Genomic DNA, 24,810 nt, shown 5'->3' with positions numbered 1-24,810 from the left:
GTCAGGTGTGTGAGGAAGGAAGAGAATGTATAAAGAATAGGCTATACTATTCGGTGTATATGTGTAGGCAAAGGAAAAATGAACTGTAACCGGAGTGTAACCGGAGAGGGATCGAATGTAGTGATATCTGGCCAGTCAAAGCATCTAATAACTCTAGCGGTAGTATTTCAACGGGTGGCTAATGCCTTGGCCAACCTACTACCTTTACACAACCAAAAGATATGTCTAAGATATCAGTTTCAACACAAGGGTAGCATGAGAGTTAGAGAGTATAACTCTTTTCTCATCTTCCCCTCTTTTTGATGGGGTGTAGCTGTTGGAATCCTATGTACAGTAGCTGGAAGGATGTAGATACCGGTAGGCCTCACCTATAGCCAGGAGTTTTTCTATTACTTTTAAATGGAAGTGTTCATTCCACCATTTTCCTTACAAAGGGGATGATGGATATTTACAGTCAAACCTAAAGATTGGTATGTGCCTTACTGGACAGACTTGCTAGTCCAAGAGAGAGATTTTCTTTTGCATCATCTATGGTAGCCTGGGCTGTGAACCTGACAGTATTTTCTACCCTGGTCCTAGCATAGCTATCCCGGAATTTTACACAGCCAGTTTAGTAACAGGGACTTCCGCCCATCTAAGGACGAGTTTCCTATTAACCCTTTTACCCCCAATGGATGTACGGGTACGTTTCACAAAACTCATCCCTTTACCCCCATGGATGTGCCGGTACGTCCTTGCAAAAAACTGATGCTTATACTTTTTTGCAAATTTTTGATAACTTTTTGAGAAACTTCAGGCATATTCCAAAAGAATGAGACTAACCTGACCTCTCTATGATGAAAATTAAGGCTGTTAGAGCAATTTGAAAAAAAAAAAATATTGCAAAATGTGCTTGAAAAAGAAAACTCCTGGGGGTTAAGGGTTGGAAAGTTCCAAATAGCTTAGGGGTAAAAGGGTTAAAGGACGAAGGTTTTTATATGTTTGGGAACAAATCACAGATTTTAATAGTAATTTATAATTTTCTTAATCACAAATCAGAGTCCTTTAACTTTAATTTCCAGCCTTCATCTCCCCCGAAAGCCCCAGATGCAATCAAAGTGATTGCTCACCCTTGGATAGGTGAACCCTTACAGATTTCTTTTACATTGATTCATATTTGGCTGGCTATGGATAAGTTAAGCAACAAATTGCAAATCTGCAATGAGGAGGGTCAACTGAAATATACAAATATGTCATTGTTTTTATTTCTTTCATTTGTGCTTTTATATGATAGAATTGTTTATATTCCAATTTGTTGTACTCTTCCATTCATTACCTAAGCACAAAAGTATAACAGCCATCTTTATTTTGTAAAGCATAATCCTTTTTATCTGATGACTATAAAATGATCAGGATATATTTTTTGTTTAAGAAATATTTTCAGTGGAAGAATACTGGCCTTCTACCCATTGTATTTTCTTTTTTCTTTTATTATAAAAATACAATTACATTTTATTCATTTACATTATTTGTGTAATTATTCTTTTTACAAAAGTATATCAAAATATAGATATAAATTCATGTTTACAAATATAAATAAATCAACATAAATCAAAATCAAAATACAGTACATACTGTAGTCTAAAAATTCTTTTGTTATGTACTTTGATATACTGTCTGTATATCTACATCTAATATACATCCTTTGGGATTGTAATTTATTTTTCAAGAATATTATATCTTTGCAGTTATTGCTGTGTTTATTACACATTCATAGACAATACTAATAACATGTTATCAATAAAATTGCAGTGTTTTTATTAATATTAGATCGCATTTTCAAAGATACAATTACCTACTACTACAAAAATTTGCAACATTCTTTTCTTTTGCTATGTTCTCAATTTTTTTAACCCTTTTACCCCCAAAGGACGTACTGGTACGTTTCACAAATCTCATCCCTTTACCCCCATGGACGTACCGGTACATTCTTGCAAAAAACTGCTGTTTAAATTTTTTTTTTTTTGCATATTTTTTATAATTTTTTGAGAAACTTCAGGCATTTTCCAAGAGAATGAGACCAACCTGACCTTTCTATGATGAAAATTAAAGCTGTTAGGGCAATTTTAAAAAAATATTCTGCAAAACACTCTTGAAAAAAATTAACCCCTGGGGTTAAGGGTTGGAAATTTCCAAATAGCCTGGGGGTAAAAGGGATAATATAAAGAAATGAAAATGCTATTCCAAGAAATGATCGCTTGGTATTCATTTATTCTTTGTTTTTGCTGTTTACCTATTGCAAATTAAATTTCTTAAAAGAATAAAGTTTTAGGCATCAACTTTTGCTTTTGTTTAATTTATAAAAATAGTGTGGATTACATAACTGTAGAAATGGAATTTTCTGGTACAGAAAAGTTACCTTCCTCACATCCATAAGGCTTCTTCACTTAGGCCAGACAAGAGGTGGTGTGAGGCATCTATCTTAGGTGTGTGGCAAATGTAAGCTGCGTGTTTGTATTGAAATAAATCATGTTGATCTAATTTTTTTTAAATCAAGTTTTGTTATAGTTGATGTGAAGATATCTTAAAAATTCTAAAGCTATTGAAGAGCTGAAGGATCAGCATTCTTGATGGGCAATTTTATCATAAATCTACTGAATCCAATGTATAAACTGTTTGTTTGGTTACAGTATGTTTGCGAGGGACCAGTACTCGGTAAAAAAAAAAAGGATGTGAAGAAAGCATTAATTAACATAACAACTAGTAGTTTTGATAACTATTTTGTGTAACTTCCCTTTTCATGAAGTTAATTGAATTATATTTACATGCTGCAGGTGTTATTTTTTTCAAAATTGGTTATGGCAATATCTGTGTACTTCAGACACTCCTTAGAAATTGTGAGTCCCACCGAAGATGGAACCAATCGCAACAATAGCTTGGGACCATCAGGGCTCGGTGCTGGCGGGCCCGGTCCCGCCGATGCGGAAGTGAATCAGGAAGCGTCTTCGAATGAGGATCAAAGTACGAAGAGTGAATCCGTTGGATCTCCCAGGTTACGATCGTCTACGTTGTCAAACAAAGTGACTGTGTCTTCTTCAACACCACAAGTAACCGCCACAACTTTGTAAGTATATTTTTATTAGTTTTTTTTAAGGTGAATGCTGTAACTTTTACAGATTCCTCTTAATTTATTTTAACCCTTTTACCCCCAATGGACGTACTGGTATGTTTCAGAAAACTTATCCCTTTACCCCCGTGGACGTACCGGTACGTCCTTGAAAAAAAACTGCTATTTACATTTTTATTGCATATTTTTGATAACTTTATGAGAAACTTAAGGCATTTTCAAAAATAATAACACCAACCTGACCTCTCTATGACGAAAATTAAGGCTGTTAGCGCAATCTAAAAAAAAATTTATTGCAAAATATGCTTAAAATAAAAATGCCTGGGGGTTAAGGGTTGGAAAGTTCCAAATAGCTTTGGGGTAAAAGGGTTAAGTTACCTGTGAAAATGTTTTGTCACTATACAAACCATTAACGTTAATTCATATTTATGGTCTTCAGGAATCCAACCTCCTCCATTTATGACCCAAGAGATTTATTAGATTCTCTTCTGACCAGATTACCGCAATACACTTATTATCCCAATGGATATTTGGCTCCAGGTAGACAAATGCCTCACTTTTGTATTTCTCTTATTTCTATGAACCTCTCCTAATGTTCATTTTGTTTCTCTCTGGAAGCTTGGCTTATATCATTTTTGGCCATACAGTAAATTAAAAAGTTCCAGATTTTTTTCCTTGCAGTAGGTTTAGGCCTCTAGTACAGTATTGAGACAATTTAGCGGTTTTTCTATACCGAAAATCCTTTGAAAGCAACATATAACGCCTCTGCAAGACTTGCACCGGTCCTGGTACAGAAAAAGTGTCTGAGGGTACTCAAAACCTTTCACTACACCTCTGGACTTCAAAGATATTGATTTGACGGGTTTATTATTATTATTATTATTATTATTATTATTATTATTATTATTACTTGCTAAGCTACAATCTTAGTTTGAACTGCAGGATGGTATAAGCCCAAGGGCTCCAACGTGGAAAATAGCTCAGTGAGGTAAGGAAACAAGGAAAAAAGAGAGGTGTCCTGAATTTTAGGTACTAGTATTTAACTCGTGATTTGAGCAGTGTCCATTGCTGGAAGAGGTATGGTGTCTAAATGAGGTTCTATGATAATAATAATATTAGTAATAATACAATTGCACTAATATATATACTGTATATTAACGTGTAAAAGGCAAAATTTTAAGACGTGTTTTGGATGAAAAAGTCGGGGCTTATCCATTACATGAGAGATACATTTGGAATTATGAAAATATTTATTTTCTCGACCTCTTTTGTGTTGTTGTAAGGGTATTCTAATTGCATATGGTTCATTAATAGGTTAGTAGTTTGGAAGGATTGACTTGAAGTCATATAATATACTCATTTTAATTACAGTATATAGTTTTATGTTTTAAGTAAAATAGGAATATTTACCTGTAATTTTATCTTTATTTATTTACAGTACTGTACTCGGACTCTGTTGCGTGAACCTGTTAGTAGACTAGCCTAGTTGTCCGAAACCTAGAATATTCCATATTTGTACCGGTAATTAATTTTTCTACTTGCATAGTAATTAGGAAGGATTGACATAACAGCGTAATATACATTGTAGTTGTGTATTTAAGTAAAATGAAAATAACTAATTTTTTCTTTATTACAATACTTCCATCATAAAAAACTTGTTGCGGACAACTAGAAATGTTTACCATATTTGCCAAGAGATGGCGGTAGTGGTGGTTGTCTGAAACCTCAAAATTTGCAGGCGACTGGTATCTTACTATGTTATACAGGAAAACAATGATACAAACAAGTTTAAACATAGGAAAAAAACTTTATTTAGTATATTTGAAATTAACTTAGTAGGTAAGTATCAGCAGCAGTATAAAAATGGTTGTTTGCAAAGGGCTGTGGCAATCTGATATAAGGAGTAGAAAATTTTCCAAACAACTATTTCACTATACGAAAAAATCATGTTATGAAAACCATTTCGGAACGAAATAATTTTGTATCCTGGGGTATTACTTGAAAATGTTAAAGTGTGTCTCTTGAATACTAACATACTTGTAATGCTTTGATTGAGAGTATTATCCTCCTCCCTTGGGATTAACATTTCCCAATCCCTCTAAGGGCCACATAAAAGAGAAGAATTCTCATTTAGCATTGAATTGCTCCTTGTTTATTTCAATATTGTTGTAACATTTATTATGCATAATGGCATAAGTAAAAGTGATAGAGTTAATTGAAATCTCTTTTTTTATTTTACAGTTATGTGGCACTATACTCTTACCAAGGCCGAAAAGCAGACGAATTGGAATTGAGGAAAGGGTACATCTACACCGTCACAGAAAAATGTCAAGATGGTTGGTTCAAAGGACGGTGCATCACAACCGACAAAGCTGGAGTCTTCCCCGGAAATTATGTTCAAGTTGCCAAGTGAGTTTTTGGCTATCATTATGAATAAAGACCTGTTTACCTATGATAGGGTATAATTTACAGAGCTCTTTGGAGAATGAAATGAGAAGAATGGCTGGTGTAGTGAAGATTACAGAGGTGGTAAGAGTGTCACAAATGAGGTAGCGGGGGCACGTGTTTAGGATGAATGTTGGGGAGGGAGTGAGGAGGGCTTGGGAGGAACCTGTTAGAGGGGAGAAGATCAAGAGGGAGGCAGAGAATTAGGTGACGAGATAAGATGAAGGATGATATGGAGAGAAGAGGTTTGGTGGAAGAAGATGCTTTTGATAGAAGGCAACCAACCTTTTTGGAGAGAAGAATACAGTAATTACAGAGCTCTCTGCATGTACAATGTACATGGTACTTTAGCTCCTTGCAACACTCCTTCAATATCAGATACATTGCTATTTGCTCTTTATTTTTCGTCCATTCCCGTGGTCTTCTTCGAGTAGCTGTACAATTTTCTCAACTTTACCTTGCCCAATGTTTATATCTCTTTGAAGAACATATCCTTTGGAAGAACCTTGAAAAATGACCCAGTTATCTTGCTAAACTACATTTATATTGATCACAAGACCTATTCATCATAAAATATATTCATATGTACATTTACAATTAAAATTTTCCCAGAATACAAGTAAGAAACTAAAAGATCTAACAGGAAAAAATTTAATTTCCACATGTACCTCCTGTTCATATTGCTTCTCTCTCAAAATATGGCTTACATCGACATGAACCCCATAAATAAGAATTTCCGGTTTTTGTTATTTTCAGTAGGCTTAGGTCTCCTGCCCAGTATTGAGACAATCTCGGGTCTAATGGCATTAACCAAGGCTAGGGTAGGCAGCACCTGCTTTTGTCTTTGTCTCAAAGTCGACATTGATGTCCTATCCGTCGTCACAGAGAGAATGATGATCATCATTTCCTAGAAATAACTGCATTAAATAATCTGTACAGTAATTAATAACCAGTCAAGGAGAAGACATTCATTGTAATTACTAACAATATTTATAACACTTTTAAATGTTTTCACTATTTGGAGGAAGGTAACACTGTGTTGACTTAAGACCAAAGTGACAAGAAGAATGAAAGACTAAATAGGTACTGCATTCAAAACACCTACAGTTTCTTGAATGGATGATACCAAAGTTTGTCATCAGATTACCGGAGGGTTTAAAACAAAATTTTCTCATGCATTTTCAATATACAGTAGTTATTATGTGATATTATTAAAGCAAAATTTAATTCTGAATTGGGATGGCCTTGAAATATGGTCACCTGTGTTTATTTTAGTCCTTTTGAATTGATATTCCATAATGAAGGATTTTGATGATTTTGGCAGTCACAGAGGTTTCGTTGTATATATTTCTAAACAGGCCTCAGATGATAGCTGCATATTTAGCAAGGCGCAATGCTCGCGGTTTAAGCCACAGTCGTAACAACAGTAACGGTGGAGGATCCCAAGGGAACAGCAACACGACAGGAAGCGGCTCAACTTCTTCAGGTGTTATGACCTTCACACGGCCTCGACCAAGTCTCTCAGGCAGAGGCACGGAAGGGAGACACACGGATGGGTCACGCGGTGAGAATACAAGCCTCCTGGACACTCCTGTCCTACTTACGGCTCCCACTCTTTCTCCAACTCATTCATCATCACCGCAAGCCGGATCTCTATCCCCAGGGGCGGCTGCTGGTGAGTCCTGATTAACATGTGATCCTTACTAACAACATCCCCTTTTCTGTCATCCTGCATCCTTACTATTTTCTTACCCGATTCTCTCCTTTTTTTCAAGATGTGGGCAAGCTATTTTTGTTTAATTTTAAGTTGAATGACTTTGTACAGTATTTTAAATCATGTAATTAGATGTCCATAGACAAAATTTGTGCTTTTTAGAGTATTTTATATTTAACTTGCTTAGGAAATTAGTTTTTGACATCTTTTCATTCAGTCTTAGTAGTGGGTGTAAAATAATACTTGCTTAATCATTTTTGTATGATTTTTGTTTCCTGTGTTATTTTTAGCATATTTGGCAGTAGTATATTAAATATATATATATATATTTTTTTTTTAAATAAATTGTATGCATGTTTTTATTTCAATAAAGCTTCTTAGTATTATTTAACTATATACTTATATGTATGTCATGTTTGTGTTAGTAATAACACCTCTAACCAAATATAATGCTGATTTTAGTGTTTGGTAACTCAGCTCGTAAAAAAAAAAAGTTTTGCAACTAATTACTTTAAAGATAAATTTAGAAGTTGTATTTTGACCCCATTTATTGCATGTGGTTTTAGTCTCCCAATACATCAGTTATATAAAGTTTTATGTTGATATTTTCAGGCATTGGTTCTCTACTGTGGTGCCTTTTGAAAGGTACTTTTTCACTTTGTGGGTCAGTCTGTTGTGTTCGGATGTTTTGACACTACCTGTAGTCGGTCAGTTCTAAGGACTTGAACGTTTTCGATCCAGAAGTGATCATATGAAAGCCAAAATAGTTTTGATAAAGCTTTCTTTAACCCTTTTACCCCCAGGCTATTTGGAAATTTCCAACCCTTAACCCCCAAGGGGTTATTTTTTTCCCAGCACATTTTGTTGTATATTTTTTTTAAATTGTTCTAACAGCCTTAATTTTTGTCATAGAGAGGTAAGGTTGGTCTCATTCTCTTGGAAAATGCCTGAATTTAAAAAAAAAAATATCAAAAACATGAAAAAAAAAATTTTATGGTATTTTTTTGCAAGGACGTACCGGTACGTCCATGGGGGTAAATGGATGGCTTTTGTGAAACGTACCAGTACGTCCTTTGGGGGTAAAAGGGTTAATCACCTTTCTCTTTTGCCTTCTTGTTCTTCTGGCAAAACTAATACCCTTTGGACTTGCCGACTTGATTAAGATTTTTTTACTTTGTAGCATATACTGTAGTTCATTTAATCTCTATGGCCAGGGAAATGGGAAACAAGTTATCCGCAACGACTAAGCATTAATGTACCAAGCTGAACAGCGGACATTATTAGATTTAATGGTCTGAAGTTCTAGAATGCACTGCCAAGACAGAGTGAGTGCTCAAATATGTTTAAGGGCAAATACTATAATATCTTTTATATAACAGATTTAAGCCTGCAGACATATACAAACATGCACTTTGTGAGTTTGCTAATTACAATATAGTAAAAAAGGAATTATAGATTTCAAAGATTAATGCGTACATTGTTAAACCATTAATAAAATGAGATTTCATTCATTCCATTGTTATGATAGATTTTGTGGAGAGGTTTATTGCAGATTTCAAGTTCCAGACTGGTTAGAATATAAAGTGGAAGGGAAATTATTAGAAGATCTTGTATAGCTCTCTATGTAAGGTGTTATCAAATTTATAAAATCTCTCTCTCTCTCTCTCTCTCTCTCTCTCTCTCTCTCTCTCTCTCTCTCTCTCTCTCTCTCAAATATATTACACACTTTTATTGCATCCTTGTGATACGAAAACTTTATCAAAGCCAAACTCAAGAGCATATACACAAAAGATAAATAAAACTAACAAAGTATGATACAAAATTCTCTCTCTCTCTCTCTCTCTCTCTCTCTCTCTCTCTCTCTCTCTCTCTCTCTCTCTCTCTCTCTCTCTCTCTCTCTCTCTCTCTCTCTCTCTCTCTCTCTCTCTCTCTCATATATTACACACTTTTATTGCATCCTTGTGATACGAAAACTTTATCAAAGCCAAACTCAAGAGCATATACACAAAAGATAAATAAAACTAACAAAGTATGATACAAAATTCTATTCCCTTAACAGCTGAAATAAAGAAAGTTTAGTTAAGTTTTAGCATAATGCTTCATTTAACTTGGCTGTACTTCTGCCTTATGATTGGCTCCTGTAAAAAGCCCCCCCCCCCCCCCCCCCTCCCCCAGCGGAGTGGCCTTTTACATCTGTAGCCATTCCAAGTCATCGCTAAAGTGAGCAAAAGGGTTTCCTGTGTTTTAAGGCCTTAGGGATTAATTGTTCTTCAGTTATTGTAAGTGAGAATCCTGTGTTGTTTGGTGTGTTATGTATCTCAAGAGTAAAGTTTAGAGATTTAATTCTTAAATGATTGATGTAAATATAGAGTGCATTGAATACAATCAATTTTGAATTTAAATTTTAAGCAATATCTTTGGGACATTAAAAACAAAAACAACAAAAACCTTTGATTATATTTTTGAGAATTGTTGGTAGTTTTGATAAGTTAGTATCTTCAAATTAGGGTTACTAGTTGGTATAATTTTCTTGGGATTTAATTATATTTATTGTAAATGAAAACAGCTCAAAGCAGATATTACTCGTTAGTACTGTACTCAAGGGTTTAGGTATGATAGCTAGGATGACATAAAGACTTTCAACAGTACCATGATGAAGGTTAATTTTGGTCTACTCCATCAGAAACCGTGTTGCTAAGATCAGAAAATTCCAGACGGACAAAGAATTCATAAGTGCCAATATCAAGATTCACAACTTGCTTAATTTCTTGACACACCATTGCACAGCTTTAGGTATTCAGATTGTCAATGTTTAGGAAAAAATATTGGAATATTTTTTTCACTTCGACTAATAATTAGATGCAAGATTAGAAAATTACAGTAGGAGAATACAAATGCATCTTTAATCAGGATAATTGAATCCATGTTATATATTATGAAAATATGCATTTCAAGCACACCACTTTAAAGTTCGTTTCAAACTCTTTCCAGTAAGAAGACATTACAAGTGTGGCTATTTCTTAACCTGGACGTAAAACTTTGAATTTTCGATCCTTCATTTTGCAAGAATAATTATTCTTTTTCTGTAATGAACTCTTTCTCCCGTAAATTTTTAGTATGTGTTTACTAAGAATAGGTTTACTTATCGGGTTTTCAAGTTCATTAAATGGCAAATGTGAATACACTAAAAATATTTATTCTTCTGTGTAGTATAGAAAAACTTATGACCTAAATCTTTTATATTTCTTTATGTTTTTACTAGTTGCTCAAGTATTTAATTTGCTTATTTTCAGTAGCGTAGAATATTATACTCCATACTTTGTTTAGGGATAAAGCCAGACTTCATTACTATATCATCCACAAAATAGCAATTTAAAAATTAAAATCTGAAGTTGTTTATTAGGATGTTATCTTCCAACGAATCACTTAATGTGGAAATTTCTAAATTGGTTGATGACAGGTGGCTCTGGCAGCAGTAGCCCCCCTTCATCACTTCCACCCGAGTTGCCTCCAAGGTCTGTCAGCTCATCCATAGAGGGTTCAGGTCACCATTCGTCCGGTCAGATTTCCTCCTGGCATGCGTCTTCTCCGAATCCTTCGAGCTTCACTAATCATAGGTATAGAATGTTAGTCTTGTAAGTAATTGCATTATCTTCATTGTAGACTTTTTCTTTCCTTAAATGAGTAGTTTAAGAAAGACTTAACATTGCATTACTGTATCTTCATTGTAGACTTTGCTTTCCATAAAAGGGTACTTCATGAATAGCTTAGCAGTGGGAGACAAATTTTCATTATATGTAATAGTTTGCTATTATTCATTATTTTAATCTAATAATTGTAAGAACATAATATTTTCAATTTATGTACACAGTAAACTACTTCTCTTTGCATGATGGAATATTCATAGTTGAAGTGATGGATCTGACAAATATTACCGTGTACCAAGTATTTTTATAATACATACATACACCTCAGGATACAAAATTAATTTATTCCGGTGTAGCTTTCGTAACATAGTTTTTTTTTCGTATAATGAATCGCATTTTACACATACGTAAAATGATTTTTTAAATTTTAGGTGAATTTCGTTTCGTATCCTAATTATTCTTTCGTAATATGAGGTGATTATATCTTTGTATGTCATTTGGTAAAATTAGTTTTTCGTATACAGAAACTTTCGTATCTAGAGGTTTCACTGTATATGTATGTATGTATGTATGTATGCGGTATATATAACAATTTTTTGAATGTTCAGGTGTGTAAATTTCAGGATTCTTTCTTCCTTCTTTCTAGGAATACAAGTGGTATAAGCAATGCAGTTTCACCACCACCTAATGTTGCCCTGGGTGAGGTTGGAACTACCCAAGGAAGTTCTACATTACCTAATAAGCTTGACAAAGTAAGTCGCTCAATTTTAAGTTTATTTTATAATTTATACCACAAGCTATCTATTTTTCAATATTAAACTTACCCGATAATCATGTAGCTGTCAACTCCGTTGCCCGACAGAATTCTATGGAGGGATACGCCAGCTATCACAATACTAGAAGGGGGTGTACTTACCAGCGCCACCTGTGGCCAGGTACTCAATCATTTGTTGTTGACACCTCCTCAATTATTCCTCTGTCGTGCTTCCGGCTAGACGTTCTGGGATACGCTCATGGTCTTCGAGTTTATTCATGGATATTTGGTGAAGTATTCTCTTAGATTAACGGCTGTCGCATACTGGAATCCTTTTTATATTAGCTAGTTAGCTTTTATATAAACTCTGATTAACGGTTAATGAATTTTTGCTCGTTTTTGGATTACCCTTTGACTTACTCTTTGAAACAAGATGTCTGACGTTTCGCAAGCTCCCTCCCATAGACGATGTAGGTCTTGCAATAGGCGTATTCCGAAGGTCTCGGTAGATCCTCACACCGCTTGTTCTGACTGTAGGGACAGGCCCTGTCTATTAGAAAATCGGTGTGAGGAGTGCGCCGGACTTTCGGAATTGGATTTTGTACGTCTTTTAAAATATTCATCCAAGTTAGAGAGAACTAGAGCTAGGAGAAGTTCTTCTCACTCTTCTATGTTTTCCTCACCTCATGATCCCCTACCTTTTCCTACCCCTGTAGTGGCTACCCCCGAACCTACTGTGTGCCCTCCGCCTGATATGTCAACTGTTTTGCGTGCTATTCAGGCTTTAGGAGATAAAGTAGAATCAGTGGTAAGTGACCATAAGTCTCTGATGGCCGAGGTTAAAGAACTGAAGGTCAAGAGTGCAGTGGGTGGAAATAGTGCCAGTGCTGTGACGAGTGCTAGTGTCTGTGCAGTGCCAAGTGCTAGTGGTGCCAGTGTGGTGCGTGAGGATTTTTCTGTGCGAGCCAGTCGTCCTCCCAGTCCGGGACCTCTTGCAAGCTCCCATGCCCAGGGGAGAAGCAATGTCGAAGGGCTTAAGGGTTCGACAGGCCTTGTTAGGCGCACAGAATTATCCTCGGTGGTTGCGGGCGTGTCTTCCTTAGACCGTCACTCCCACCTGCAGACGATTGAGCCCGTCTTCTCGTCCGCTGATCTTCATGCAGGGAAGAAACGTTGGTCTCAGGTCTCGAGACCGCTTAAACGTAGAGTTCAGTCAGCGAGTGCTCAGCCAGGTTGCAGTCATTGGCTCAGCTCCGACTCGCCTCTGTCATCGGTCGACTGTACTCCGCCCAAGAGGAGTAAGGTTCTGCCTATGCAGACCCCGACTGTGACTTTACCTCAGTCTGTTATCGTTTCTGCCGACCCCAAGTGGACCCTGCTTCAGTCCATGCAAGTTCAGCTTTCGGACTTGATGCGTGAGTGTCGGGCTGAGAGTGTTGCACCTCCTGCACTCCCTCCACCTGTTCTCGCTGCACCTGTGCTCGCCCAGCCTGCACCTGCTCCGCCTGTGCTCGCCCAGCCTGCACCTGCTCCGCCTGGTCGCAGCACCATCTGCCAGGCGTACGATGTTGAACCACTTTCGGAGTTTGCTGTTCACAGTGTTGTTCAGCCTCAGCCTTCTTTAAGGCAACCCTTGCTTTGGGATCAGGAGAGTTACACTCTTCCTCCTCCTCCCCTTGCTGCTCCACCAGTGGTGCAACTCTCGGTTGGGGTACAACAACCTCTCCCCTCCGTGAGTCTGTCTGCTCAACCAGCGCTGCACCGAGTTCAACCCTCATCTAGGCAAGCTCATCTACACCATGCACTTGCGCCTCAGGAGCCTCAGCTTGCTAGAACTTTACCTTGTTCTGCGCAGCCTCAACCTTCTCATGCTCCACTCATCTCTCAGGAACAGGAACGGACTACTCCGCCTCCGTCCTCCGCTCAGCTGGTGCAATCCTTGGGTGCAACTCTTGCTAGGAGTCAACCTCCTTCACCCTTGCACCTGCCTTCTGCTCCGACTGTTGTTCAGCCTATGCAGTCTGAACCTCAGGTTTTCCCTCAAGTTGAGGAAACCTCTGTTGTTGTTCCTACCCGTTCTGACTCTGCGGTTCAGCATTCTGGTCCTTTTGCTTCGCTACCTTCTGCTGATGAAGTGTCGGATGATGAGGAGGCACATCTTGATCCCTCATCAGACGTGGAGGAGTCTAAGCTTTCTCCATTGTCTGTTGATTTTAGAAAGGTCTTGGCTCTACTCAGGGAGCTTTACCCTGACCACTTCGTCTCTGCTGTTCCCCGCTCTCCTCCATCTGAGTTTTCGCTAGGCGTGCAACAAGCTAAGTCGAGCTATACTAAGCTTGTCCTAGCTAGATCCTCCAAGAGGGCCTTAAGGACCTTAGGGGAGTGGCTTCAGTCTAAACAACACCTGGGCAAGACTTCCTTCATGTTCCCTCCAACGAAGCTCGCATCGAAAGGTTGCGTTTGGTATGCCACAGGGGAAGCACCAGGCTTGGGAGTTCCTGCCTCTGCCCAGGCTGACTTCTCAAGTCTGGTGGACTCGCCTAGGAGGACTGCGATGAGACGCTCGAAGGTTTGTTGGACCTTCTCAGACCTGGATCATCTTCTGAAAGGGTTGTTCAGAGCTTTCGAAATGTTCAACTTTCTCGACTGGTGCCTGGGAGCCCTCAGCAAGAAAACATCTCCTGCGGACAAAGACTCTGCCATGTTAATTATGTCCTGCATGGATAAGGCTATCAGGGATGGATCGGGTGAGCTAGCGTCGTTATTTGTATCAGGGGTTTTGAAGAAAAGGGAACAACTGTGTACCTTCCTCTCAGCCAGCATTACACCGTGCCAGCGGTCACAGCTCCTTTTTGCTCCACTCTCAAAGTTCCTCTTTCCCGAGGAGCTAGTTAAGGACTTGTCGGCTGCCCTGATACAGAAGGACACGCACGATCTTGTAGCTTCATCGGCTCGTAAGTCTAAGGTTACCACCTCTGTCCCCAAGACTTATCGCTCTCCAGTGGCTGATACCCCGGCCACTAGGTTCATACCGCCCTTTCGTGGTAGAGCCCCCAGCCGAGGAAGCTCCCGTCCAGACTCTCACAGGGGCAAGTCTAAGAAAGGACCCAGGACATCTAAGGGAAAGCACTGACTCTCAGATTCTCCAGACAACAGTAGGAGCCAGGCTCAAGATCTTCTGGCAAGCCTGGGAGAAGAGAGGTGCAGACGCACAGTCTGTCAGTTGGCTGAGGTACGGTTACAGGATTCCATTCTGCCTCAAACCGCCTCTGACCACATCGCCCATCAACCTCTCTCCCAACTACAAAGAAGAGGACAAGAGGCTAGCATTGCAACAGGAGGTGTCGCTACTTGTGCAGAAGAAGGCAGTGGTTATAGTCCGGGACCATCAATCCCCGGGCTTCTACAACCGTCTCTTTCTTGTGGCCAAAAAGACAGGAGGTTGGAGACCAGTGCTGGACGTCAGCTCTCTCAACGAGTATGTCACCAAGCAGACGTTCACAATGGAGACGACCAAGTCGGTCTTAGCAGCGGTCAGACAGGAGGACTGGATGGTCTCGTTGGACTTGAAAGATGCATACTTTCACGTTCCCATTCATCCAGACTCCCAACCTTTCCTGAGATTCGTTTTCGGAAAGGTTGTCTATCAGTTCCAAGCCCTGTGTTTTGGCCTAAGCACAGCTCCTATGGTCTTTACTCATCTGATGAGGAATGTAGCGAAATTCCTGCACTTATCGAACATCAGAGCCTCCCTCTACCTAGACGACTGGCTGTTGAGAGCCTCCACGAGTCGTCGTTGTCTGGAGAACCTCTCTTGGACTTTAGATCTAATCAGAGACCTAGGTCTATTAGTCAATATAGAGAAATCTCAACTCATTCCCTCCCAATCCATTGTGTACTTGGGAATGGAGATTCAGAGTCGGGATTTTCGGGCTTTTCCATCGGCCCCCAGGATAAACCAAGCCCTACAGTGCATCATGAGCATGCTGAAGAGGAGCAATTGCTCAGTGAGACAGTGGATGAGTCTCACAGGGACCCTCTCATCTCTGGCCCTGTTTGTCGAGCTAGGGAGACTCCACCTCCGCCCTCTTCAATTCCATCTTGCAGCTCATTGGGACAAGGGCTCGACTCTAGAAGCAGTCTCTATCCCTATCAACCAAGAGATGAAGACCACTCTCCGGTGGTGGAAGCACAATCTTCTTCTCAAGGAGGGTCTATCATTGGCCATCCAGACCCCCCATCTTCATCTCTTCTCGGATGCATCGGACTCGGGCTGGGGTGCGACCTTGGACGGACGGGAATGCTCAGGAGTATGGAACAAGGAACAAGGATTACTCCACATCAACTGCAAGGAACTGTTAGCAGTCCATCTTGCCCTGTTGAACTTCAAGTCCCTCCTGCTAGGCAAAGTGGTGGAGGTGAATTCAGACAACACCACAGCCTTGGCTTACATCTCCAAGCAAGGAGGGACCCATTCGAGGAGCCTTTACGAGATCGCAAGGGACCTCCTCATTTGGTCAAGAGGTCTAAACCTCACACTGGTCACGAGGTTCATCCAGGGCGATATGAATGTTTCAGCGGATCGCCTCAGCAGAAGGAATCAGGTCATTCCCACGGAATGGACCCTCCACAAGAGTGTGTGCAACAGACTTTGGACGTTGTGGGGTCAACCTACCATAGACCTGTTTGCCACCTCCATCACCAAGAGACTTCCGCTTTATTGTTCCCCTGTTCCAGACCCTGCAGCGGTTCATGTAGATGCTTTTCTTCTGAACTGGTCCCATCTCGACCTGTACGCATTCCCTCCGTTCAAGATTATAAACAAAGTTCTGCAGAAATTCGTCTCGCACGAAGGGACACGGCTGACGCTGGTTGCTCCCCTTTGGCCTGCAAGAGAATGGTACACAGAGGTACGTCAATGGCTAGTCGACTTCCCCAGGACTCTACCTCTAAGAGTGGACCTTCTACGTCAACCACACGTAGACAGGTTGCACCCAAACCTCCACGCTCTTCGACTGACTGCCTTCAGACTGTCGAAAGATTCGCTAGAGCTAGAGGCTTTTCGAAGGAGGCAGCCAGTGCGATTGCCAGAGCTAGAAGAATTTCCACTCGTAGAGTCTACCAGTCTAAGTGGGAGGTCTTCCGAAGCTGGTGTAGAGCCAATTCAATATCCTCTACCAATACCTCTGTGATCCAAATAGCTGACTTCCTTCTTCATCTTCGGAATGAGAGATCCCTTTCAACATCTACGATTAAAGGGTATAGGAGCATGTTGGCCTCAGTCCTCCGCCACAGGGGTTTGGACCTGTCTTCCAACAAGGACCTTCAAGACATTCTCAAGTCTTTTGAGACGTCTAAAGAACGTCGTCTTTCCACTCCAGGCTGGAATCTGGACGTAGTCTTAAGGTTCCTTATGACATCTAGGTTCGAACCTCTCCAGTCAGCTTCCTTCAAGGATCTTACCCTCAAGACTGCTTTTCTCGTTTGCCTTGCAACAGCTAAGAGAGTCAGTGAGGTTCATGCCTTCAGCAAGAACATTGGTTTCACAACCGAATCAGCTACATGTTCTTTTCAGCTTGGATTCCTAGCAAAGAACGAGCTTCCTTCACGTCCTTGGCCTAGATCGTTCGAAATACCTAGCCTCTCCAACATGGTAGGTAACGAACTAGAGAGAGTTCTTTGCCCTGTCAGAGCTCTCAAATATTATCTGAAGAGGTCTAAACCTATTCGAGGACAGTCAGAAGCCTTATGGTGTGCCATCAAGAAACCCTCGAGACCCATGTCCAAGAATGGGCTTTCGTACTATATAAGGCTTCTGATCAGAGAAGCACATTCTCACTTAAAGGAGGAAGACCTTGCATTGCTGAAGGTAAGGACCCACGAAGTAAGAGCTGTAGCTACTTCGTTGGCCTTTAATAAAAACCGTTCTCTGCAGAGCATTATGGATGCAACCTATTGGAGGAGCAAGTCAGTGTTTGCATCATTTTATCTGAAAGATGTCCAGTCTCTTTACGAGAACTGCTACACCCTGGGACCATTCGTAGCAGCGAGTGCAGTAGTAGGTGAGGGCTCAGCCACTACATTCCCATAATCCCATAACCTTTTTAACCTTTCTCTTGAATACTTTTATTGTTGTTTTTATGGTTGTTACGGTAGGCTAAGAAGCCTTCCGCATCCTTGGATTTGGCGGGTGGTCTATTCATTCTTGAGAAGCGCCTGGGTTAAAGGTTTGGTAGAGGTCCTTTAGTAGGGTTGCAACCCCTTGTACTTTGGCACCTTTGGGTTGATTCAGCCTCCAAGAGGAACGCTGCGCTCAGTAAGGAAGACGAACTTTAAATAAAAGGCAGAGTAACGGTTCTATTCGACTTCCTTACCAGGTACTTATTATTTCATTGTTATTTGAGATAACTGTTATATGAAATTTTGGGATACTTAGCTATCCTTTAATCATGTACACTGGTTTTCACCCACCTCCCTGGGTGTGAATCAGCTACATGATTATCGGGTAAGTTTAATATTGAAAAATGTTATTTTTATTAATAAAATAAATTTTTGAATATACTTACCCGATAATCATGATTTAATCGACCCTCCCTTTCCTCCCCAGAGAGAACCAGTGGACCGAGGAATAATTGAGGAGGTGTCAACAACAAATGATTGAGTACCTGGCCACAGGTGGCGCTGGTAAGTACACCCCCTTCTAGTATTGTGATAGCTGGCGTATCCCTCCATAGAATTCTGTCGGGCAACGGAGTTGACAGCTACATGATTATCGGGTAAGTATATTCAAAAATTTATTTTATTAATAAAAATAACATTTTTGCACATATGCTGGATGCATGCTCAATGTTAAGATATATCAACATTAAGTAAACTATTGACTATCAGGTTTTGTAGTGTGCTAAAGAAATTTATGGCACAATATGCACATGAAGGGTTCCTAATGGATAGATTTTGAATGGATAAATGATTCAAAGAATTAGACTGCGTTGATATTTAATATTCTTACCAAGGAAGGCTCTTGTGGTAAGGCCCTACTGAAAGGGAAAGACATGTATAAAATCTAACGGCACCAACCGAGCCAGTGGCCAAGCAAACAATTGAAAATAAACTCACTCTACTTAACTCTCGGTGCTTAAGCCAAAGCCTGCCTTTTATTCATTAATTAATTCACAATAAGAAGAAAAGACATGAATTCAGGTACTGTACTTAATACTTGTGGTGTTCTAGAAGACACTCAATAGACTTTATAGATGTGTTTTACACCCATAACCAAATGACGGTTGAGGGTATGCTTTGGCATAGGGACACAACAATGATTGGGAGGATGGATCCTATCTAGGCCGCCGTGTATGGTGTCACTCATAGCAGACAGTTTTCAGCTACTGAGGTTTTTACGGCAAGTTCTAATGAGCCAGAACTTGTGGGTTTCGCCTATTCACAGTGAGTTCGTGCTTTGCACGTTGATACACTGGCCCTAGAGCAGTGGAAATAATATTTCTTTGGTAATTTTAGTACAGTATTGGATTTTCTGTTCTATCTTTTCACAGGAAAGTCCTTGGAAACTACACAGCCTATCTCATTAAAGGTTTTTCCTTTGTCAAAACTCCTTTTTGTGTTTTGTATGCCCTTCGAGAATTTTACTGGCAAACATTTAAGGGTGTGCTTTGATGCCTTAAGACCCAATCTGAAGGGTTGCTTGGTGTGCGAGATTAAGTGCCATATGTTCATATGAAATATACAAAATATTCTTAAATGTTACAGTGCTCTCACGTACAAACAAGTACAGCTTCCGATAATGTGTGAGGCTGAAACCTCATAATTGCTGTTGCATTAGTGTGAACTCGACAATTAAAGATTTTTTAGTACAGTAGTCAGATCCATACCGACTTTGGAAGGTATCATACTGAATGAGCATTTTTTTTTTATTATTTTGTAAACATTTATTTACCACTCGCATACAGTAGGGTCCCGAATTAAGCGTGTTCGAATTACACGATTCCCCTTTTCCGCGATCGCTATTTTTCAAAAATAAATTTTCTGTATCTGCGAGGCTGTTCAAAGTTCGCGAGTCAAGCACTACAAAATGTATCAAATCTATTGTCTTTTTAAGTATATTGGTAGCCCTAAATACGGTGATTTATAATAAATGTTACAAAACAATATCAACATTACATTTCATTAACATAATTTCATAATGAATAACCTATTTAAGGATAAAATTCCACATCAACAATGAAATCAACTGTTAACTGTGCGAGTCCAGCTGACAAAATGTAAACAGAAATGTGGTTCTGTTTTCGGCAATCTTTATCTTTCTCCAACCTTACGATAATTGTAATGGTAGTGTTAATGATGGTATATTAAAGCATTATTTTTGTTTAGTACAGTATATTAAAAAGCCTTATTTTTCCCTCTGGGGGTTCAAGGTTTTCACGAGTAGACTGGGTTCGTTTATCGGCAGTGAATAGCCTAAACTTCGGTACGAGTCGTCAATATTTTGTCATATTTTAAACAGTATACATTTGATTTGCAAACATTGGTTTTGTAGAGTAGACGGTAAAATAAAATCTAGAGAGAGAGAGAGAGAGAGAGAGAGAGAGAGAGAGAGAGAGAGAGAGAGAGAGAGAAAGAGAGAGAGAGAGAGAGAGAGAGATTTGATGGCAGAAATCTCTCTCTCTCTCTCTCTCTCTCTCTCTCTCTCTCTCTCTCTCTCTCTCTCTCTCTCCGTAAGAAATAAAACCATAGTTCACATATGGCAACTTGAGTTTAAGAATGAAATTAACATGAATATTGTTAGTTGTGGCGATCAATTCCTCGCTTCAGGGGGTACACGAAACAAAAACACGACATTCAATTACAACAGCTGATTCTCTCTCTCTCTCTCTCTCTCTCTCTCTCTCTCTCTCTCTCTCTCTCTCTCTCTCTCTCTCTCTCTCTCTCTCTCTCTCTCTCTCGTTATACAATACTTAAAAATAGATGAAGAAACCAAAATCGGTTTTCTTGAAGTGTCAATTAAATGCAAAACGAAAAAATTATAACGTGTATACATCCATTTCAATCATAGCTTAAAATACGGTAACCGATTTCGTCCGCAAACCACTATTTTTTAGGAAACACCATTCTATTCCAGAAAATTTTTACTCTTTAAATGTCAATTGGGCTATAATAAAACATGTACTTATGTTGTTAAATTTCGGGTGTGTTTTAAAAATCGAGTATTGCTAACTTATTTTTGTTTTACTTTTGGCTGTGATCACATCAGCTGATGTCTAGCTTCCGCGCGAATACAATAACAAATAATTGTTTACACCATTTCTTAACTTATTCAAACCATCTATACAGTTAATATTACATAAACACCAATGTGTTATAACCTATCATATTTGTTGTTTAGTACTTTAAAACCATCCCTCTCTCCCTCTCTCTCTCCCCCTCTCTCTCTCTCTCTCTCTCTCTCTCTCTCTCTCTCTCTCTCTCTCTCTCTCTCACATCGAACGTTATAGCGGTAACCTAATTGTTCGGTGACTTTAAAAATAGGCCTAGTACATTCTTCTTTTACCTTTTTTGCATATGGATCCATAATTGAGGTGGGTACAAGTTGACTTATAACTGAAGTTAGGAAAAGTATTTTGGATATGGAAAGGACAATTATCTTTCGTAACAGTTTAGAATTATTGTAAGTTATCACTCTGTCATTAGCGGCAGTTTGCTATTGTGGATTAAACACATAAGGAAAAAAAAATTTCCAGCTTTGCTACGAATTTAGGAATTTATAAGGATACGGTAGGTAAAATATTTGTAATAACATAATGTTTACTAAATGTTTGTAATATCATTAGTTATGACTTAGATCATGTGTGTTTAATGCATTCGTTTGTTTATTATGATCGAAGATGGAGCGTAAACAAATGGAAGGTTTCCGTTTCAGGCGGCATCATAAAGAAAAACATTTCATAAATGGCATTCATTTCATTTATTTAAAAGTTCTAATAAAAATTAAGTAAAACATTGGTAATAACAAATTCAACATATAATCTATACTTGGTAAAATTGCTGTCAATTCAAAAACACAGATGTATAAATGCGTCTGTTTCTTCGTTGTGATCAGAGATAAACGTAAAGAAAACATTGGTTGTCGTTTTCTATTGTGCTTTTTAGCGTGTTTAGGAAACGCATGATATAAAATCGCCTTTATTTTGATATTTCTGGATTTTCAATCATACAACAAGCTAGTCTATAGAGTGATGGTTTTGCTATTCACCAGTTGTATTATACAATAGATATGACAAACATTAAAATTTGTCTGTATTTTGGGTTGTGTTATAACGGGAAATATATGGTGTTTACACCTATCCTGGTTGTAATTTTAACCATTTTTCAAGTTATTATATCTTTAAAGTATATTAAATGTTTTATTTATTTACAAGAACAATTTGATATTATAAAGAAATACAGTATAGTACAAAGAAAGTAATGGAAATGGGTAGTAAACACATTTGAAAAGGCAAATTGCTGGTTGCCATGGCCGCAATGGAATTATTTCTGTTAGTTGTGTGTTTCGAAATTCGCGATTTTCCATTTACACGAGGTCATTAATCGACCAAATTCTCGCATAATTCGGGACCCTACTGTACATTAATTTTCGTGGTTTGCTTATGTTATTTCAAGGACTTACATTTTATATATTTGATTGAGTAATTACATGCCATCTATTATTTGTGAGACACTGAAAATTTTGAGGATAAGCTTCTTTGTTCCAGAAAACTTCCAAGGAAAGGTGTGGCACGAGTGGTGGAATTAGTTTAATGCGAAAATTTACTGGCAGTGGGAAGAGAAAAAGTAAATCACCGCCCCCATCTTACTCAATGGATAACCCTGTCTTTGAAGATTCTACTGTATCGTCTAACGTTCATACGAGGTAAGAATCTTAAATTGTAGAATTTAGAAAGCATAGGTGATAGTTGAAGTGTTGGTTTCATTGTAGAGGAGCTTAGTTTAATGCAAATTACTAGTAGGTATTGAAAGTAAGAGCTAATTTCAGAATTGTATGTATGAAACATTAATTGAACTATAATGTTGGAAATGTGATTGGTTCATTTTAACCCCATTACTCACATAAGCCAAAATTTATGGTCTTCAGACACTGCAGTCATTATAAAAACATAACAATGTTAGTAGTACCATGGAACATAGGCCATAGTCCATAGTCTTTTATGTCTGCCTCGGCCACATGTCCGATCTCTTAACAAGTAGCTTATATTCAACGCTAAGCAGATATTCCTTTGTGTAGAAATTATAAAATCCTAAACTAAACTCGGACTAATGTGGACCCCTGGTTATTCAATCAGGTTTTTTTTTTTTCTTTTTTTTTAAGAGTAAAGTAGATGAAAAGGAGTAGTGCTATATATATTTGTACAGTAAATAAAAACTTATTTACATTAATCATAAAGTAACTGGTGTGCGACTTCTGCTAGAGCACACAAACAAAACATCAGCTGACCCTCCAACATCTGGTATTGCTTCAGCTGTTGTAAGCAACAGTGACATCTCCTTTCCATTCATCAGGTTCCAATGAATAAATAGTGTGTTGGGTGTGGTGTAATTTTACACTACACCACTTTATCTTATATTTTCAATACCTTACTTGTAAGGTACGTTAGACAAACAGTAAATGGAAAACAATTGCTTTAAAGCATTTAAAGATAGGAAACAAATTCACTGTATCCAATAATAATGCATGTAAAATTTGCATTAGTATCGTATTACGAAATATAAAATGCGAACATACATATTTTCCTTTATTTACATTTATAACATGATCAAGACTACTGCTTATGCTTTCCAAATCGGTAGATTAAGGCAAGCTGCCCAAGGATTTTTTTCACTTGCTAAAAGAAATAATTATCACTTGAACTACCGTTGTTGTTTTAGCGTATAAAATTATTGTTTTTCAATATTAAACTTACCCGATGATCATATAGCTGTCAGCTCTGCTGCCCGACAGAAAAACCTACGGGCGGAATACGCCAGCGATCGCTATACAGGTGGGGGTGTACATCAACAGCGCCATCTGTCAAGTAGGTACTCAAGTACTCGATGTCAACACAGAACCAATTTTCTCTCTGTCGTGCCACTGGCAAGACCTACTAAATACGCTGTTACTAACTGGATTTGTTTTCACAACTATTTGGTGAAGTACACTATTCCAGTTTTGAGCTTTCGCTATGCAGGGGTTTTATCTTCATTTCAAAACTTGAACTCGTTTTGGATAGATTTAATTATGGTGACAAAGAGAGTATGGACTCTCTTTCACTTTTAAATGGCCGACCCTTCCCTTAGACGGAAGTGTGTTTAGGTTTTTAGTAATTTTGCTTAACACGTTATAGACCTATATATTTTATATCTCTCCGCCTTTATTAGGCCTCTTCGATTAACTTTCCTTTTATTATAAACATATAAATTTTTATGTTTTGTTTATATGCGACCTTTCCTTATAGTAGGCGGTCCTAACTTGGAACCGAAGTTAATCAACGTTGAGCCCGTTATATCGTATTTAACCTTTAAAGAATTTAAAACTTTTTAAATTTAATGTTTTATGAAAGAATTTCTTTGATAGTCTCGTACTGTTTTCAAAGATGAACTAACGTTTAGTTTTTTAGTCTACGCAGTTGTTGACGTTCAGGACGTTCCACATGCGCTCTATCGTTACGATAGAGAGTGTATCACGGTTTCACTTTGCAGTAAGAGTAAACCGATTCTAGCGTTTCGTTCATTCTTTCTTAGCTTAAATGGTTTAAATTCTAAATTAAAGGAACTTTTTATTTGGAAAACCTTTCAGTTTTTTCCTTTAGCAAATAACATGTTTTGACGATATATAATTGGGCTCTTCTCTCAGGTGCGAAATCTAGAGAGAAAGAGAGAGATAGAGACGGAGAGAGAGAGAGGAGAAAAAACGTTTCGTTCAAGCCGGTAACGTTGTTCTCGTTTTACTCTCCTCCCTAGTCGCTGTAGGGGAAGAAGGTAAAACGTTTCTTTGGTTTTATTCTTGTTCCCAGGCTATGTGCGGTGAGAGATTGTAAACGTAGTTTATTTGAAATAGTGTTTAGTCTCTTTCCCAGCCACTGAATTCTTTATCTTTATA

The 24,810-nt window shown here is 38.5% G+C and overlaps 1 protein-coding gene across 4 annotated transcripts in view; it reads left to right on the top strand.

The window, feature by feature from the left end:
* POSH (Plenty of SH3s) overlaps positions 1–24,810 on the top strand; it is an 81,908-nt gene that overhangs the window by 42,164 nt on the left and 14,934 nt on the right. For 3 of the 4 annotated variants that reach the window (XM_068355101.1, XM_068355091.1, XM_068355073.1), the window contains 6 exons: positions 2,861–3,103; positions 5,348–5,515; positions 6,910–7,226; positions 10,726–10,882; positions 11,559–11,664; positions 22,430–22,587. In XM_068355101.1, the coding sequence (XP_068211202.1) occupies positions 2,861–3,103; positions 5,348–5,515; positions 6,910–7,226; positions 10,726–10,882; positions 11,559–11,664; positions 22,430–22,587 (1,149 nt within the window). The remainder of the gene's footprint in view (positions 1–2,860; positions 3,104–5,347; positions 5,516–6,909; positions 7,227–10,725; positions 10,883–11,558; positions 11,665–22,429; positions 22,588–24,810) is intronic. The other variant, XM_068355083.1, reaches the window with a different exon arrangement.

This window comes from Palaemon carinicauda, chromosome 2, assembly GCF_036898095.1.
Source record: "Palaemon carinicauda isolate YSFRI2023 chromosome 2, ASM3689809v2, whole genome shotgun sequence".
Lineage (NCBI taxonomy): Eukaryota > Metazoa > Arthropoda > Malacostraca > Decapoda > Palaemonidae > Palaemon > Palaemon carinicauda.
Note: the sequence above shows the minus strand (reverse complement) of the source record. Positions and strands in the feature narration are given on the sequence as shown.